Source organism: Macrosteles quadrilineatus, unplaced genomic scaffold (assembly GCF_028750875.1).
Source record: "Macrosteles quadrilineatus isolate MER2022 unplaced genomic scaffold, UCM_ALF_1.0 Scaffold_7__1_contigs__length_78375512, whole genome shotgun sequence".
NCBI classification, from domain to species: domain Eukaryota; kingdom Metazoa; phylum Arthropoda; class Insecta; order Hemiptera; family Cicadellidae; genus Macrosteles; species Macrosteles quadrilineatus.
Window position 1 is genome coordinate 76,989,993 of NW_026542600.1, and position 16,395 is coordinate 77,006,387.

Sequence of the window (16,395 nt, forward strand, 5' to 3'; positions counted from 1 at the left end):
GTTATAAGTTCAAGCTGATTCGTATTGTACAGTACTGTAATACAGTATTGATTACTAACATCTTGATATTTCTTAGATAGACTATCCTATCAATCACTATTAAATATTTTCTTTCTAAAAAGAAAGATGGTCGGAGGGTTATAAGTTGATTCAAAATGAGCATATAAGATCCCACTTAGCCAAGCCAATAGGAAGATAGAACTGGACACCATTAAGAAGATCGCACAAGTTAATGGATTTCGAACTAAGACAATAGAATACATCACAAGAAAGAGGAAGAAAAAAATCAATAGCCAGAATAAACTACACAGCAGAACAACATTAGAAGAGATAAAAGAGGAAAACACCTGATATGTCACATTTAGCTACAGGGGGAAAATAGAAAATTGTAACAAATTTGACGCTTCGGGCATCTATAAAATCAGTTGTAACTATTGTGATAGCTTCTACATTGGATAGACTGTGAATTTTGTTAACCACTTCAAAAACCACATATCCGCGTGGAGGAACAACAAACCGGAAAGATCAAATGTCAAATGCACAACACCTGTTACAAAATGGCCACTCAATAGGAAAAATGGATGATAGTCTATGTATTTTAAAGAATTGTAAGAAAGGATATGTAATGAATGCTTGGGAAGAATTGTATATTTATAAGGAAAGAAATGTACAAATAGAAATAAGCTGATTAATGAACAAGTAAATTTTGACTCCAGTTGTACTTATAAAAATGTATTAGCCGGTGCTTCTGGTAACCAATAAGATATAAGTAGGGAAGCCATTCAAGATTCTTGTCATTCGCCTATTGGGTCTGATGATGATTGGATTGTCCAATTGAAATCGACCACCTCTTACCATCTTTTTTTGTATTTTTATTTACCGTCTTGTGAGTAACAGTATAAGTTAAGCGTAAATATATGTTTTAAGTGTTATAAGATGTTTCTTTTATTAATTTGGTAACATAACCATGATTCTCTTGACAAAATCATTACATCTTCAATGTGTGATAGAGAAACAGTGTGAAATCCTCTGTTATATCGTTTTGAGTTAATAACAATGCATGACTTGCAGGCATAGAGATTTGTTAAAAGTTAATTTATAAATCATACCACAATAGGTACTTCAAAACAATCTTTCAGTGTATATTTTCAAAAATAGAGAACAATGGGTTGGTATATGAGAGAATCGTTTCAAAATAGAACCTTTATTCTTAACATTATGAACACATGAAAAAATATGTAAAACTAGACTAGTCTCCCTTGACTAGTTTAACATTTGTATCAGTAGTCTTAGCCCATAATAAACAAATAATGTAATATGGTAACTTATTCTACTAGTTAACATACATAATTGCATACAAAAATACCCATACAAAAACTTTTAACAAATTAATATATCCCCTTAAATATTTCCTATTCGAAGAATTCACTGCTTGTGACGAAGTTAAAGAATGGTCTGCTCACTAAAATTTGCTTTGTAAATAGATCAATACTTTCAACTAAATAAATAGAGCAATTATTCTAACAATACTTTTACAAAATATAAAAAAAAAAAAACTTTGATTGTTTAAACATGATAGCTTGAAGAATTAATAAGACATATATGATATAAACGTGTGTTAAATGGAACTGAATTCAGGAAGATTTAGCACTAGAAAATTATTTATTGGGGGCCCAAAAAAGCTGCATAGTATTGTAAATTATTAGAAATTTCTTGAGAGAATCATCCCAGAAAAAAATTTAGATCAAATTGAGATAAACAAAAATTGAATATTGAAGAAAATTTATGTAGATATGACAGAGTTGGCATGCAGTTAGTAAAATGCAGTTTAGAGGATATCAATAAAAAAAATTTTCGAGGTTTAAGTTAAAAAGGTTTCATGTCCTTCATAATTCTTTTTCATAGAAACATACTTATTCCTGTAAGAATTAATACTTTTTCAAGATAGTGATATGTGAAATCGAATAAAACCTGTAAAAATTCCGCTCTAAGTCACAGAAACAATAATAATTTACTATAAGGTAAGAAGATATGTTACAATAATTTATAATGGAAAATTACCGACAATTGGTTAACGTCAATAACACACATTATCTTTCATCCTCAAATGCAATCTTGGCTTCTGAGGAACATTTTTGCAATAGTCTTTACCTCAAAGACTTATTTTTAGAAAAATAAATGGCATGTTTAAGGCATCAACATCATGACTAGAGTTTTTCATTACCTAATAGCCATTTATAATGGCAACTATAAACCTCAACCAAAAATGCTTAAAACAGGCCATCTTCACTACGACAAGCAGTGAAATACAAAATTGCACAATGTTTACAGATACTAAATAGAGTTAACAATATCTAAAATGATAAAATGAGGATAATATGCAGATAAATTTGTGCTTTTATGTTATATCAATAAATAGCTTTGAAGAGGTTAACAAACTACTTTTAATTATACTTGCATCATTTAACATTTTAACAACTTAAGTTTAATTTTACCAGAGCAATAAAGGTAGAAGATGAATAAAAGGAAAAGGTTAATTATGTTTTTATACACGTTTTCAAATCATTTTATACATTTTTGAGGAACTTTTGAGATTTAAAAATTGGGGGGGGGGGCAGATAAAACAGAAGACCAAAGAGTACATTTAGACGAGTCAAACATATTTTTAAGATGAACAAAACTAAAGAATAGAATGGCTAGACGTAAAAACATATTTTTAGCCATTGTAATTTACTACAAGATTATAAGTTAGTGAATTATTCCTCAGGAGGTGTATTATAGAAAGAAATATTGAGCAAAATTGTCAGGGTAAAGTGTCATACGTCTAAAGGAAGTGCTATATTGTAGATGGGTTGGATTGTTGAACCATCTTCTCATTAAGATAGATTATATCCGTAAACATCAAATAAACCCATCTGTCGATGCTGCAAATACTTGATAAGTATAGAAATATGAATGAGGTTGAAAACTCATTCATATTTCATTCATATCAAATAAGGAATATATACTATTCAAATCTCTTGTAGCCTATCTAAATTGTAATTTGATGCACTTTTAGATTTTAGTGTAAATCCAATCAGGCAAATGGAAATTCACTTCGTCTGCAGGCTTGCTGCGGCGTGGGTATTTTAGGCGTTATGAGAGAATTAGCAATATTTTTGTACAATACTGTATATTGAAGAAGCTACAAATGTTATATAATGGGAGTTCACAATTCTGGAAACTCCTTAACATTTTACTTTTTGAATAAACGTAGAACAATGAAACTCAAGGATTACATCCTCACTGTGGTTGGTGGGAGAAGCATCCAAAATCCCTAATGATAAAGGATATTTTTCATGATTTTTAATGTGTTTGTCAAAGGAACACGTTGCTGCAATCCTGACTTTTTCCTCAACAAAGGTTTCCTCAGTTAAACCTAACCTTTAAAACTCCTAAAGTGTGATTAAATAAAGTAAGGGGGTAATCCTACAGTTTTATCATTCTATGTTTATTCGTAAGTAAAATATAATGGGGTTTCCAGACTTTTTGAACACCTGGTAAAAGAAAGGATAAAATAAAGAGCAGATTTGGCAGAATCAAATTGAAAACGTTGAGAAATGTAACTTTTTAGGGACAAATATAATTTGATTAAAGTGCAATAACGATGGTTTTGATGGATTTGATTGTCAAATCAATTGTAAGAATTAATAGGATACATCAACATCACTATTTAGATTCATAGGTAGCCAGTAAAAAATATCACATTCTCCTTAACCTAGATATACAAAATTATGTTACACTTAAAATATGCATCTACAGTTTTTGGAAGATAATTGTCTATGCACTTTAAAAATCAAATTTTAAAATTAGTTTTAAGATTTGTAAGTACACTATAGATCCTGTAATCTTAATCCAAAATTAATGAGATGAGACAAGAATTAACGTGCTGTGAAGAAAGGTCATGCATTGATTCATGTTACTTTAAAATATATCTCATTCTTTGCGCACCACCCTTTAGAGTTACATTTATTGTATTTAAAGTTGCCAAAAGAAGTGAAAATAACAATTAAGGAAATAAGTCAAAATGTATTAAGCTACCCAAATATCTAAGACTATTTGAACCTAAAACAAGTTATATTAAAAAAATGCAAATATCTATTCATAAACAACACAATACAATATATGCAATAAGCTAAAAACAAATTATCAAACAACAATAACATATTATGGCACGCTTATTTTGTACTTTTAAAACCCAACCCATGGTTTTAACAATAAATAATATGGTGGGTCTAGTTGTTAAATATAACAAATTTGAACTACCTCAAACCACACTAAAAGGCAGTTCCAACAACTAAACAAGTAACAAATTTCAATTATATAAGCCTTTTATCATGTAAAATCATTTCCAAAAAAGATAGTCTAAAATAATGTTGAAAGAAATTTGATATTGGTGTTTTGGATTATCTAATGGCAATAACATATAGAAAGACACCCCAAAGCTTACTCACTACAACTTTGTTTAGTCTTAAGAAAAATAATTCTATACAAAAATCGTAGCAAGAAAAACCCACAATATATCCTTTTTTGTATAAAAATATATAAGTAAATACTCTATAAACATGTACAGTAATATTTGTCTAAGAATTCTTGTGACTTACATCTAAAATCACATATTTATTATAAGTTAAAAACTTTGTTAACACTTCCACAGAAGTTTTTAAAGCAAATGTATAAAAATGTTCACATGCATTTTTCAATGTTTAACAGTTAAAATTAATTAGAACTATTTAAACTCCTTAGTATTACTAACAACAAATTCTGTCAAACAATCAAACAAGCCATTTGAGTACATTCCTGTAAAATAATATTATTTATGTAGTTATGCAATTACGAAAGTAAAAAAAAAAATTAAACATTGTGTATTAATTACAAACAATTACAAATTTGTTAAACGTAATATCTAAAAACACATGAGGGAAAGTGAAAACTATTTAAACTACGAAGGTGATTTATGAACATGTAAAATAATAACACATTAGGGGCTAGATTTTTTTTTGTTATATCAAATAATACAAAATTTAAAAGAGGGAGAGGCTATTTCTTAACTTTGGTTGAATAGTTTATTTTTGATCGCCAATCAGAGTCAAATAAAAAACTATGCTATCGTAGCAAACACAAAACATAAAAAAATACTAAAAGCCTGTGGAATGAAAACAGATTTTGTAATAAACTAAAAATTTTGAAACAATACATGGCATTGCAAACCTAATATTATGTAACCCTGCTTTTGAAGAAAACCGTTGGATTCAATTGCAGCGGCGTTATTTTACATTTTCATAAATCGCCAGACCACAGACGAGTGACTAGATGGGATTGGTGACTCGTCTCTGCGGAATGTAAAAGTTTGAGGCTGAGGCTACACGAGTCCTGTCCACAACTGATAACAACAAGCATTGATAACATCTTCTATGAGAGTGGGGAGATGAACGTTGGACACTTGTTCATTGCCCAGAGTCTTACTGGTGACAATGTTCACTTCCTACAACAAGTTTCACAAGTAAATAATTTGTCAAAATGTACAGTGGAGTTAAAAAATACACTTTGGAAGGGAAGATATTTAATTTTATATACATCCACTTTAAATCAGAACAGAATTTGGACTAATGTCTTTGTCTTTATAAAAGATTTCAAAAGGATTTCTATGATAAAATAAATACACCAGCGATGGTAACGATTGCAAGGTATGGCATCCTGTTTAGCTGTTTAACAATACATCATAAACTTAATTATACTTAACAAATACTTTAATTTAATACCAAACTTGTTCCTTAATATTATTAGTTACTCCAACAGTATTGGTGACTGCAAGTGAAGAACTTAAATAATTTATGGAGAAAAAGTAAAATTAAGCAGCAAGTGCAAGTTTGACGGTAGTGTTGCTGAAGGTCTAAATCCCGGAAGGTCTATTAGCCCTTCGGCATGCAATTTGGATTTTGAACTTGTTGCTAAGGGTCTAAACGGGCAGTAGCAGAAGGTCCAAATCCCGGAGGGTCTAAATGAAGAAAACTTATCCTCTATTACTGTTTTAGACCTTGCAAGATTTTATACCTTAAGCACACAACCTATATCTTCTAATTAAATTATAAAAGTCCTAATATAGATGTGACACAATGCCCACATTTTTAAAAACGCGAAAAGTGGTCTAATTCTCATTTTAGACCTTCTGCCATTCGTCCAAAATGCAAACTGTATGCCGAAGGTCTAATTAGACCTTCTGGGATTTAGACCATCAGCAACTCTCATTTCATAAACATTTCATTAGATAATACGGGTTGTGTGCCAAAGGTGTGAATCCCGCAAGGTCTAAAACAGTAACAGTGGATAAGTTTTCTTCATTGACTGTAGTTTAAGACCTTCCACGATTTAGACCTTCGGCTACTACCCATTAATAGACCTTAAGCAACAAGTACAAAATACAAAATGTGTGCCCTTCCGGGATTTAGACCCTCAGCAACTGATCCAACATTGACATGTAAAGATGGTGTTTTATAGAAAAAAAAGTTGCATAAAAGAGGCAGTTAGTCTTAAATCGCGTAACATTTAAGTCCAAAACCAACTAGAGACAAATCTGAAAGAAGATTGAGGATATACCATACCATCCCAAGAGGTATAGTACATTTATAACGATACGCCTGGTTGTATATTTTAAGATGAACACAAGTGCAGGATGAGAGTTGAACGAATATTAGTTGCTTTATTACTGGCTAAGATCAGATGTGTCTTAGCCAGGATCATTTATTAAAAGCCTAATGATCAAGAACAATTGAGTCTGAATTCAAACCATCAAAAAGCTTTTATTTTGTCCCAGGATCAAACTGTCAACCTTCTGATTACAAGGCTAGCACTATATCCACTAAGCTATCCAATAAGCTTACCCCTTGAGATGCATTGGAGTCTAAGGTGATCATAATGAATCCTAATGGGACCCGAGGATGCAGCACCAAATGATATAGCACAGCTGTGTCTGGAGATGTAAAGGACTTGCAGAAGTCTGTGTACTTGGCCTGCAGAAGCTTGGCGAGACCCTGGTACCAGACCAGGGGCTGTGTCAGCACCGGGCTGACTCTAGAGTCTACGTCGCTTAGGGGCTCAATGGACGCCAGATTCAGCAACTCCGAGAACTCTGCGTAGGTAGGAATCAACCCCTGGGTGATCAATAACTCCATATAAATATAAAAGTTGTAAAATACTAAAAAACTAATCAATCATCATCAACTTAATACAATCATAGTACCTATTTGACGAGACTTCAAGACTGAGAATTATCGGTAAATATCTGCAATCTGCAGATCAATAACTGTTCTGAATTAGTATAGTGAGGTTAAATAAGATGAGTTTAGGCATGTAAATTATGTTAGCCTTAATTGTTGGATTATAATTTTTAAACTTTTTTATTTGCATTTGTGTGTTTTAGCTGCTAAAAAATGCTATGTGTAAGTTTTTCCAGCTATGATTGGATTTCTAGACTAATATTTTTCAAGGTGGTTTCTCACATAATGGTAGGATCGGATACCAGCTTCTGATGTGTTTTGAGAAACTAATTTTATAGTCGAATAGATTACAGAATAGGACCGGCCTTTGAAGGGGTAGGGGAGGTGACGTTGCCACATCGTTCTTGCCTGGTGAGCTGCCTTTCAGCTAAAGCCTGGCATCCCGTTGCCTCTAATCTTTCCACTTGTATGGTAGTTCATCACTACAAATTATAAATTTTTTTTTTCTTTGTGGTATCGGTTACTGTTGTTATATTTGGAATAAAGATACATTCATCCTATACATCATTATGGTTTGATTGTTTGCACAATTATCTTCAAAATAGCTCAAACAATTCCCAGATTTAGTTTTTGAAAAACATATGAACATATTAATAAATACAAAATGAAAATAAATTTGATAGGGTCACATGCTTCTGGAAATATGTTGTTGACTTTCGGCATAAATTTGGCAGCTATGATTTTTAAATAGATCGCTGTAACAATAACAGTAAATTTATATGGCCAAACAAAGTTGTTTGTAGAAACAAGTTTATAGCAGGTCTAAACATGTTGCTCAGCTTAGAGCATCATATATGAAACAAAATTAACATGAAAATGAGCACGCAAAGGAACACCACGTCCTTGGGACGTTGCGTGTACTTATGGTCGTCCACGTCGCGTAATACTGTGTTGTCCGTATTTATTGTGTGGAGCGTAGCTCACAGGTGATTTCTTGACAAAACAAGAGGATGTCTGCAAAACGCATAGGTCGGCTGTCGGGCAGAGAAAGACTGAGCTTGTGGCACAACTTGGCAACAGTGGACCGTTTTCTGAAAGTTGATTGGATGCCGCTCGCCTCTCCCCACCCGACTCTAGCTGGTTTTGGTCCTATTCTGTAATCTATTTGACGATAGTTTGTAACACTATATAACAATAGTGGAAAGGGGAGAGCTTGGTATAGAACTACAATGTGTTACATGGAGAAAGCGGTTTGTCCAATGAATGGTACCTTATTCAGAAATCTTTGTAATAAAACCTTTTTTGAACATGAGTGACAAAATGTTCAACTATAGAATACATCCATATAATTAAATGAATTTAAATCTATCCAAAGCTACAACTTTTATGTTTACCGTGGAACAAGAAGAAGTAAGTTTGTTCCATAGGAAGTGTGTGCGGCAATGCAAAGAGACTTGGGTTATGATATCCTCTATAGATCCTCGAGCCTTGTTTGCTTGCTCCATGATCAGCTGTTGCATGAATTGTTCATGAGAAGAATAATATCCAAGGTAGTTCACCGACTCTGCTCTGAAAACGTACATAAACTCTCTCATTTCAGTTTGCATTACAGAAACATATGTTGACAACAAAGAGCCAATGCAGATAATTCTAATAGTCTCCTGCTGTAAGCAATATAGTTAACGATTCTGAGACTTTTAAGATCTTAAGAATAGAATCACAATATGAAAAAATACATTTTGAGGACTGTAATGCTAATGTTGTCACTCTTGGTTGCTTGAGAGGAAATGTTTCATTGCTGTTAAACACTCACAATTTATGTTGATCAGCACCTGTGTTATTTTAGTAATGTTAATAAAAACAAAGACTCTAAGTCATAAAAAAAATTATATGACTGAAAAAACAAGGAAACTTTTACAACTTTTACTGTTTAACAACATACTATAATAGTTGATCCGTTTAAAGTTTAATTTTCCTGTCTATATTATCATTAGTCATTTTGTTAGAAGGTACACCACCAAATGCTATAAAGGGAAAACAGTTTGCTTTCTTCAGTGGTAGTGTGTCAAATAATCGGTTCGGCCACACTCCTGTTCAGGAAACATGAGATTATAGAACATCTAAAACCTCCAAGTTGCCTGTACTTACTTAATCTCAACATTGTGCGATGAGGAACGCCTCTCAAACATATAACTTCCAGAACTTTGATGAGCCTCAGCCAACTCTTCAGGTGTCTCCTCAGGTATCGGAGGTGTTGTCTCTCGAGATAGGGTGTATAGAGTCAGGGGATTGGCTGTTGAAACTGTGCAGAACTTGCCTAGTTTCCTTTCGTTCTCCAGTTTAGCATAAGGTTCCCTGAACAAGCAACATACCATAATCAGTTTGATAGGTTATGTTAGCTTCTAACTGTCGCCAATTGTGAATGTGTATGGTTTGTACTACAATATTTGTGAGAAAAATGGAGCCCACAAAACTTAAAGGCTCTCAGACAGCATTATACACTGATTGGTAGTATTGCCATTATACCATAGATAAACAAGGTGTCCCGTAAGTAAACAACCAAACGTGGAAATGGTTGTATGGGGCAAAATAAAGAGAACATCGAGAATAATATTTTTTCCAAAATCGCTTCCTTAACCAGATATCTGCCATTTTGGTTTTTTCACATATACATTTTTATCTTTGAAATTTTCCAACTGATCATTATGAAACTTAGTATGTATGTTGAAGTAAAACAGACCACGTAAAAAAAAATTATACTTTAATCCAATTAAAAATTTCAGAATGGCATACAGCAACAGATTTTGCAATTAGCATTATCAAATCTTAATAGCTTAGCCTTGTTCAACATCATTGTTTTAAAATTATGTGTTCATAGTGATGTAAACACTCCAGCTCAGTGTAGGAATAAGGTGGATAATGAGGGTTACACGTATGTGACATACAAGAAGGATGAGAAATCTGAACCAAACACAGAGAGAGTTAATTAAATTCACAATGAGGCTAGAATAGGGAAATAAGAAAGTACACGGTGCTGGTGTCAGATTTGAACCAGCTTGGTTTGATGCGATAGGACCTTGATTTCCACACAAACCCGAATGACAAATTCAATGCAGCTGGTCTGAGTTTGAAACTTAAATCGTTGAAAAACATACATAAAAGCTTATATTTATTTATATATTAGTTGCAGAAGTTGGTTAACCATTGCCACTGTAAGTTTAATAAAATAATATTCACCTTCTGCTTGTGAGCAGGATGTAGTAACATAGCCTCAGAATGCTGGGGTCTGAACTTTCTTCATTGGCTACGACCAAGACAATGTCATATTCGTAGACTTGTTTGTTGTCTTGGCTGTCTCGGTACATCACTTGAGTAGCGGAACTCTGTTGTTGTACCAGCACATACTCACTGGGCTGCAAAATAGAAACTGATCTGATGAGAAATGCACATGAAAATAACATGTTTAGCTACTAATTTTTCGGAATAGTCAAATCAAATCATCCTTTATTAGTTTTGTACACAATATACATGAATAGTGTCAATACAATAATCGTGACAAAACAAATATCTTAATAATACCATTGAGTATACACGAATAAGAGTTGTCAAATAATGCTATTAGTTGTTACCGATTTTGGCAACGTAGTTCGGGCCGCTGACGCTTGGGGCGTGGAAGTCTGTCGGTAGTGCAGTGCCCTCTGAGGACCTTTTAATAATTTAGTATTAAAAATGTATTGTAAAACAACAAAACTAGAAAAAAACAAACGAATTTCATCAACAAAAATGAAATTTTACAACCTACAATGAAAGTAATAATAAAAAACAACCAAACTGCTCTACCGACAAGCCCAAGGTGGAGTAGTTTGGGCCGCTGACGCTACTCTGTAACAGTGCTGTTCAGGTAACGATAACCTCCATTGAGTGACTACTCTAGTACATGTATACTCAATGACAATACTGTACAAGAGTCAGTGGAAACATCATTTACCTTATAACAGCATTTATTGCATAACAACTTAAATAACTGCTTTTTAAACGATTTGAGGGAAGCTGCAGACTTAATCGAACCAGGAAGTTCTACTGTTTTGAGGTTTTATGTTGGGCAGTATGACTGGCCCTTCGAGTAGGATGGACAACTGAAGTGAAATTTATCCAAGCTGCTGAGCAAAAGGCACAGCTGATCACCTAGCTAATTAAGACAACACTATTACTAAAAATTTTTTGTCTATGGCAAAATGTTTAAGTTATACGATAAACATAAAACATACAGTACAAAGCCACTTAATTAAGCCCTTATTATCAGATCACTTTTGTTTTGCAACTGGTTTCTTTAAAAGTCTGTCAAAACTTACAGAACCGATGGACAGTGGATTATCATCCAATTCCTGGCCAGGCATTGCCACTCTTATCACCTTCATGGGGTAGTTCTCTTTATGACTTAGCAGATAGTTAAACAGCATGTTGGCAGGGGTGGACATTTTGGCCATTACCAGGTTTCCTAGAATAAATTTGCTGTTAGAATAATAATTAACTATACAAAAACCTACAGGATTATTAAGCATTTAAAGAGTATTTCAAATTATTGCTGAAGTTGCTATTAGTTTTAATGCTTGCTAAAGTATGTTAAAAGCAGGGGGGTTTAACTTATGCTTAGTTATTTGTAAAATAACTATATAAAATATGTCCAATGTCACAGGGATGCTTCAGAACTTAAAACTACTACTTACTATTTTGAAAATACAATACAATCTACATTGTGTGGCGTAAAAGTATTACCATGTATTGATGGTAATACTTTTACGCCACACTACACTATTTTGACGAACTTCACACCCAAGGATTTAGTCCAGAAACAGCTGTTTGCCGCCAGCTTAATCAAATGGGGTTTCATTGTGTACTACTGTACTGTAATGAGTTTTACCAGGCACCAATCAGCTGATTATACTGTATTTGGGTGGCAATGAGTGGTTATAAACAAAAACATAACCTCTATGACTGGTGATTTTTAGTCCTTTAGTTGGTGGTAATATATAAGGATTTGTACAGATTTATTAGTATGGCGTAAACTATTGTACGTAACTCGTCCAAAATGTGTGTACCGGACTCGTATGGTAATCCTGTGCGAGACGAAGTCGAGCAAATATACTATTGTTCGATACATCGTTCAATGCAACAATGTAGATTGTATTGTATTTTCAAAATAGTAAGTAGTAGTTTTAAGTTCTGATATTGAAGAAATATTTCCAGTTTCTTCAAGTTGAGCCTATTGCACTATATTAACTTATATACTTATCCAGTTTTGATGAGTTTTGTTTTTATGTTAGACTCACAAGTCTAATGTAATCTATTGTGTTATTAGTGTAACTGACAAATTCCAATAGGACAAATATCCTACCACTTGATGATATTCTGTTCAACAGTCACCTAAGAAAGTTTTGGGACAAGGTGAATAGCCTATATTAGTCATGTATAAGCAATTGAGGGACTACAATGTACTCTCAATAGTAAACACACATCAGACTCACCTGAATGCACTAAGCTGTAGGCGTAGTTAGGAGCTTTACTGTAGTACTTCAAGAAATCATCCAAGAACCCTGTGACGTGATAGCCTGTCCGCAAGCAAGTCTCAACTCCACAAACGAACCTGGTCAATGTACGGAGGTGGTAGTCGTAAGTGAACGAGTGAAGATGCATCAACACTTTCACTTTGTCACATTCGTCCAAGAAACTCAGAGTAAACTGTAAAAAGCTCTTGTGCTCAGACATATTCGAGGAGTTCAGTATAATAATGAATATTTTCTTTTAAGTACCTTTGGTCATCATCATTCAACTATCTAATATTGGATTGGTTTTATAGTGTTATAGTTCCATTATCAAACCTTAGAATAGAATATCACTTTATTGTCACGATAAATGCACATTTCTAATGTTCCAGCACAGCTGGAGAAACAGAGGACATTGTCAATATTGAATGTCTGCTGAAGCTGAGTCAACTCTAGTCAGTCCAATTGGGACATTCTGGATTGAATCCATTAATAAGGCCATATTAGGGTGCGTAAAAAAAATCTATAATTTTTTGCGAGTTGTAATACCTTGGAAATGTTGCTAAATTGTAAGACCAAAACAGGGTAAAAATATTAAAAATATTGGTTGTTATCATTCGGATACTAACCTAACAAAAACAACAGACGAAGTCAGTGCTGGTCGCGCATAGCAATACAAATTCACTTTAGCGTGGAATTTTCGGGTCAGTGACCTGGGTGACGTCATGTGATTCTGAAGTTTAAGATTCCAAAATTGAACAAGGATAGTGATGATAATGTATCCCTGAGCTCACAAACTAAAATTTACGATTCTAGTGACAGCAATCAACGATCTTTACCTTAACTTCCAAAAAAAAAGAAGTTAAGTTATATAGCCTATAAGTTTATATAGCCTGTACAAGTTTATATATAGTGTATAAAACAACGAGATTTCTTATTTATTTAATACATTTCTTTCCCACTCCTAATCATCAAGCATTATTATTGTATAGTATAGTGTGATAAACACAAGTTTGTTGGAAATATTAACAGTATTCTTGGTAAGTACCTGAGATATGAGTCCACTTGAAGCCTTCCCTTCCAGTCTAGAACACTCGAGCGCATGCAGCTTGGCGTAGAAGAAAGGCTCAGACATACTCAGTTCAAACAGTAATATCCCTCCCAGCAAAGACTTCTGGAGATAACAAGCTGGGTTTGCCTCCTTGCGGATAGTTTTGGCTGAGCGGAACCTAACAAAAGGCAAGGATATGTGTCTTTCAGTATTGGTTTAATATGGTTATACGGGGTGTCCCTTAAACAAGTACAGTTTAGGAATAGGTGTTAATGTTTCAAAATAAAACTAAAATCAGGAACAAACATTTTTTCCCAAAACGCCTCATAATCGAGATATCCGCAATTTTGTCTTTTTGTGTTTCATATTTCTAAAAAACTATTTAAGATGTATTTATCAAATTCAGTATACAGTTTTTGTTTTTACAACTAAAATCTATCTGCAAAAAAATCATTTAAAATTTATTTTGGATTCAAAGTGTTGAACATTTAACATCTTTATAATATAAATTATTTTAAAACTATAATATGTTGACCTTTAAAGATGTAGACTCACAAAAACCTAGAATTATTATACCTACCTAGGATTAAATATGTTCAATAAGCTGCCGGATGTCTGCCAAAACTTGTCTGTATTTAGCTGTTTTCTTTTTAAAAGCTTAAAAATTGGCTTTTGACCAATCCTTTCTACTATGTTAGAGAATATTTTGAAACTAACCCACTTGAAACTGATTTTATGTCACTTTTAAGCTAAATGTTGTATATAGTCTTGTAAATGCTCCAGTTCATCAAAATTATACAGTACTTTTTGAGTTGAGTATATTTCAAGCTATAATCAATTTTCCTCTGGAAGCCCTACCAACAATTTTCTTCCAGCACATGATGGTTTTTTGTTATAAAATTCCAATCTATGGACACCAACAGCAATTTTGTTTCTATGCCGGGTGCTATATTTATCGTTATCCCCTAGTTTATTTAGGTAACATTCTTTCAGACAAAATATTATTAGTTAAAGTTAAAAGAACGGCATGAACATAAATGCCGTACAGAACTTTAACTCAGGAATGAAGAATTACTAAGGTTATCCAGGAAGTAAAGAACGTTTCGCTCTGACCCTGCTAGGCACGCGCCGATCTCGTAAATTTTGGTGCGTGTGCACTCGGCAACTCAGGCGGCGTCCAGCTGTGACATCGGGAGCATTTCAAGGAAGGCTGTCCGTGTTTTCACAATTTTAACTTAAAATGAGAGCTGCGTTTAAAAATCCCGCCAGTTAAGAGATGCGGTCAGTGATATGGTTTTTGTTGAAAAAAACTTAAAACCGAAACTTCTCCTCGAGTTTCACGGACTTTGTTGTTTGAAATTATCACACAACAAAGCAGAAGCTCCGTTATCGGGTATCGGACTGCACCATTTTTTCAGAACTTTAATTCATTACGTTGTTTCCTTAAACTTCACAAACTTGGTGATAAATGTTTATTCGTATTAAGTTTTTTGCTAACAAAAATCGTATTACTGACCGCACCTCTTAACTGGCGGGATTTTTAATCGCTCATCTTAAGTTGAAATTGTGAAAAAACGAACAGCGAGAGAATGCTCGAGTTGTCACAGCTGGACGCCGACTGAGTTGCCGAGTGTGCATGGACCAAAATGTACAAGATCGGCGAGCGCCTAGCGGTGTCAGAAAGAAACGTTCTTTACTTTCTGGATAACCCTTTTATACTCTAGGCTTTAACCACTAACTGCAGCCCCTAATAAGATTTCTATTTTTACTCCATTACTTGATATTTGTACAACAAAGGCATATTATAGTTTGAGTTATTTAAAAATGTTTTTAATGAAATAACTTAAGAATAAGGAAAAGGCAGAGGCAAAACTAGGGGTGGAGCAATGATACCAACCCTTTTTTTGGAGAGGAAGCCACAATCTGAACAGGGATGAAGCCCAGACTTTGAAGATATTGCTTGTATTCATTGATGAAGTTGCTGCACAGATTTTGATGCCATTTTTCTTCCAATATCGGAGATGATTCTTGAAGTGAACTCTGTACAATCGATAAACAAATTTTAGACTGTTTGTGAGTAAATTTTAGACTACGTAGAGTAGAACAAGCTCCCTATTCGATCAAAGATTTTTTAAGTTGCCGAACAAATTAAGGCTCAGTAGTCAGTATTTCTGTTCGTTTTAGTATTTTTTAGAGTTTGAGTTTAGTTTTATTTGTATTCTCCTATTTCATAAACTGCAGTTTGAGGAATGTCCCTAAAAATGTTAAAAAATGTAAAAATGTATCTTACCTGAGATATACTTTTGTGGGATTTCAGAGATGAATCACGTGTTGAGGCACTTTGAACTCTCCATCTGCAAAAGTAGGAATAGTTTTAGTTGTAAGATATAAACATTTTCCAATCAACTGTCACAATTTAACGTCAACAATTGAAATTGTACATTGAGACAAAACATGACAAAATGTATCAGTTGTATAAAGTGTATTTTAATGAACGACTAGGGCAATACTGTATATGCCCGAGTAATAACTAGTGTAAAAATAC

The 16,395-nt window shown here is 33.6% G+C and overlaps 1 protein-coding gene across 3 annotated transcripts in view; it reads right to left on the reverse strand.

Moving 5' to 3' along the window:
* Nucleotides 1–4,963: 4,963 nt before the first annotated feature.
* The window catches only part of LOC128998300 (KICSTOR complex protein SZT2-like), a 112,553-nt gene continuing 101,121 nt past the window's right edge, over nt 4,964–16,395 (reverse strand). For all 3 annotated transcript variants that reach the window (XM_054424378.1, XM_054424379.1, XM_054424376.1), the window contains exons 50-59: nt 16,141–16,204; nt 15,748–15,890; nt 13,848–14,028; nt 12,782–12,995; nt 11,609–11,754; nt 10,494–10,669; nt 9,405–9,611; nt 8,651–8,825; nt 6,921–7,190; nt 4,964–5,524 (exon numbers count right to left, since the gene is read on the reverse strand). In XM_054424378.1, coding sequence (XP_054280353.1) covers nt 5,402–5,524; nt 6,921–7,190; nt 8,651–8,825; nt 9,405–9,611; nt 10,494–10,669; nt 11,609–11,754; nt 12,782–12,995; nt 13,848–14,028; nt 15,748–15,890; nt 16,141–16,204 — 1,699 coding nt within the window. In that variant the 3' untranslated portion in view covers nt 4,964–5,401. The remainder of the gene's footprint in view (nt 5,525–6,920; nt 7,191–8,650; nt 8,826–9,404; nt 9,612–10,493; nt 10,670–11,608; nt 11,755–12,781; nt 12,996–13,847; nt 14,029–15,747; nt 15,891–16,140; nt 16,205–16,395) is intronic.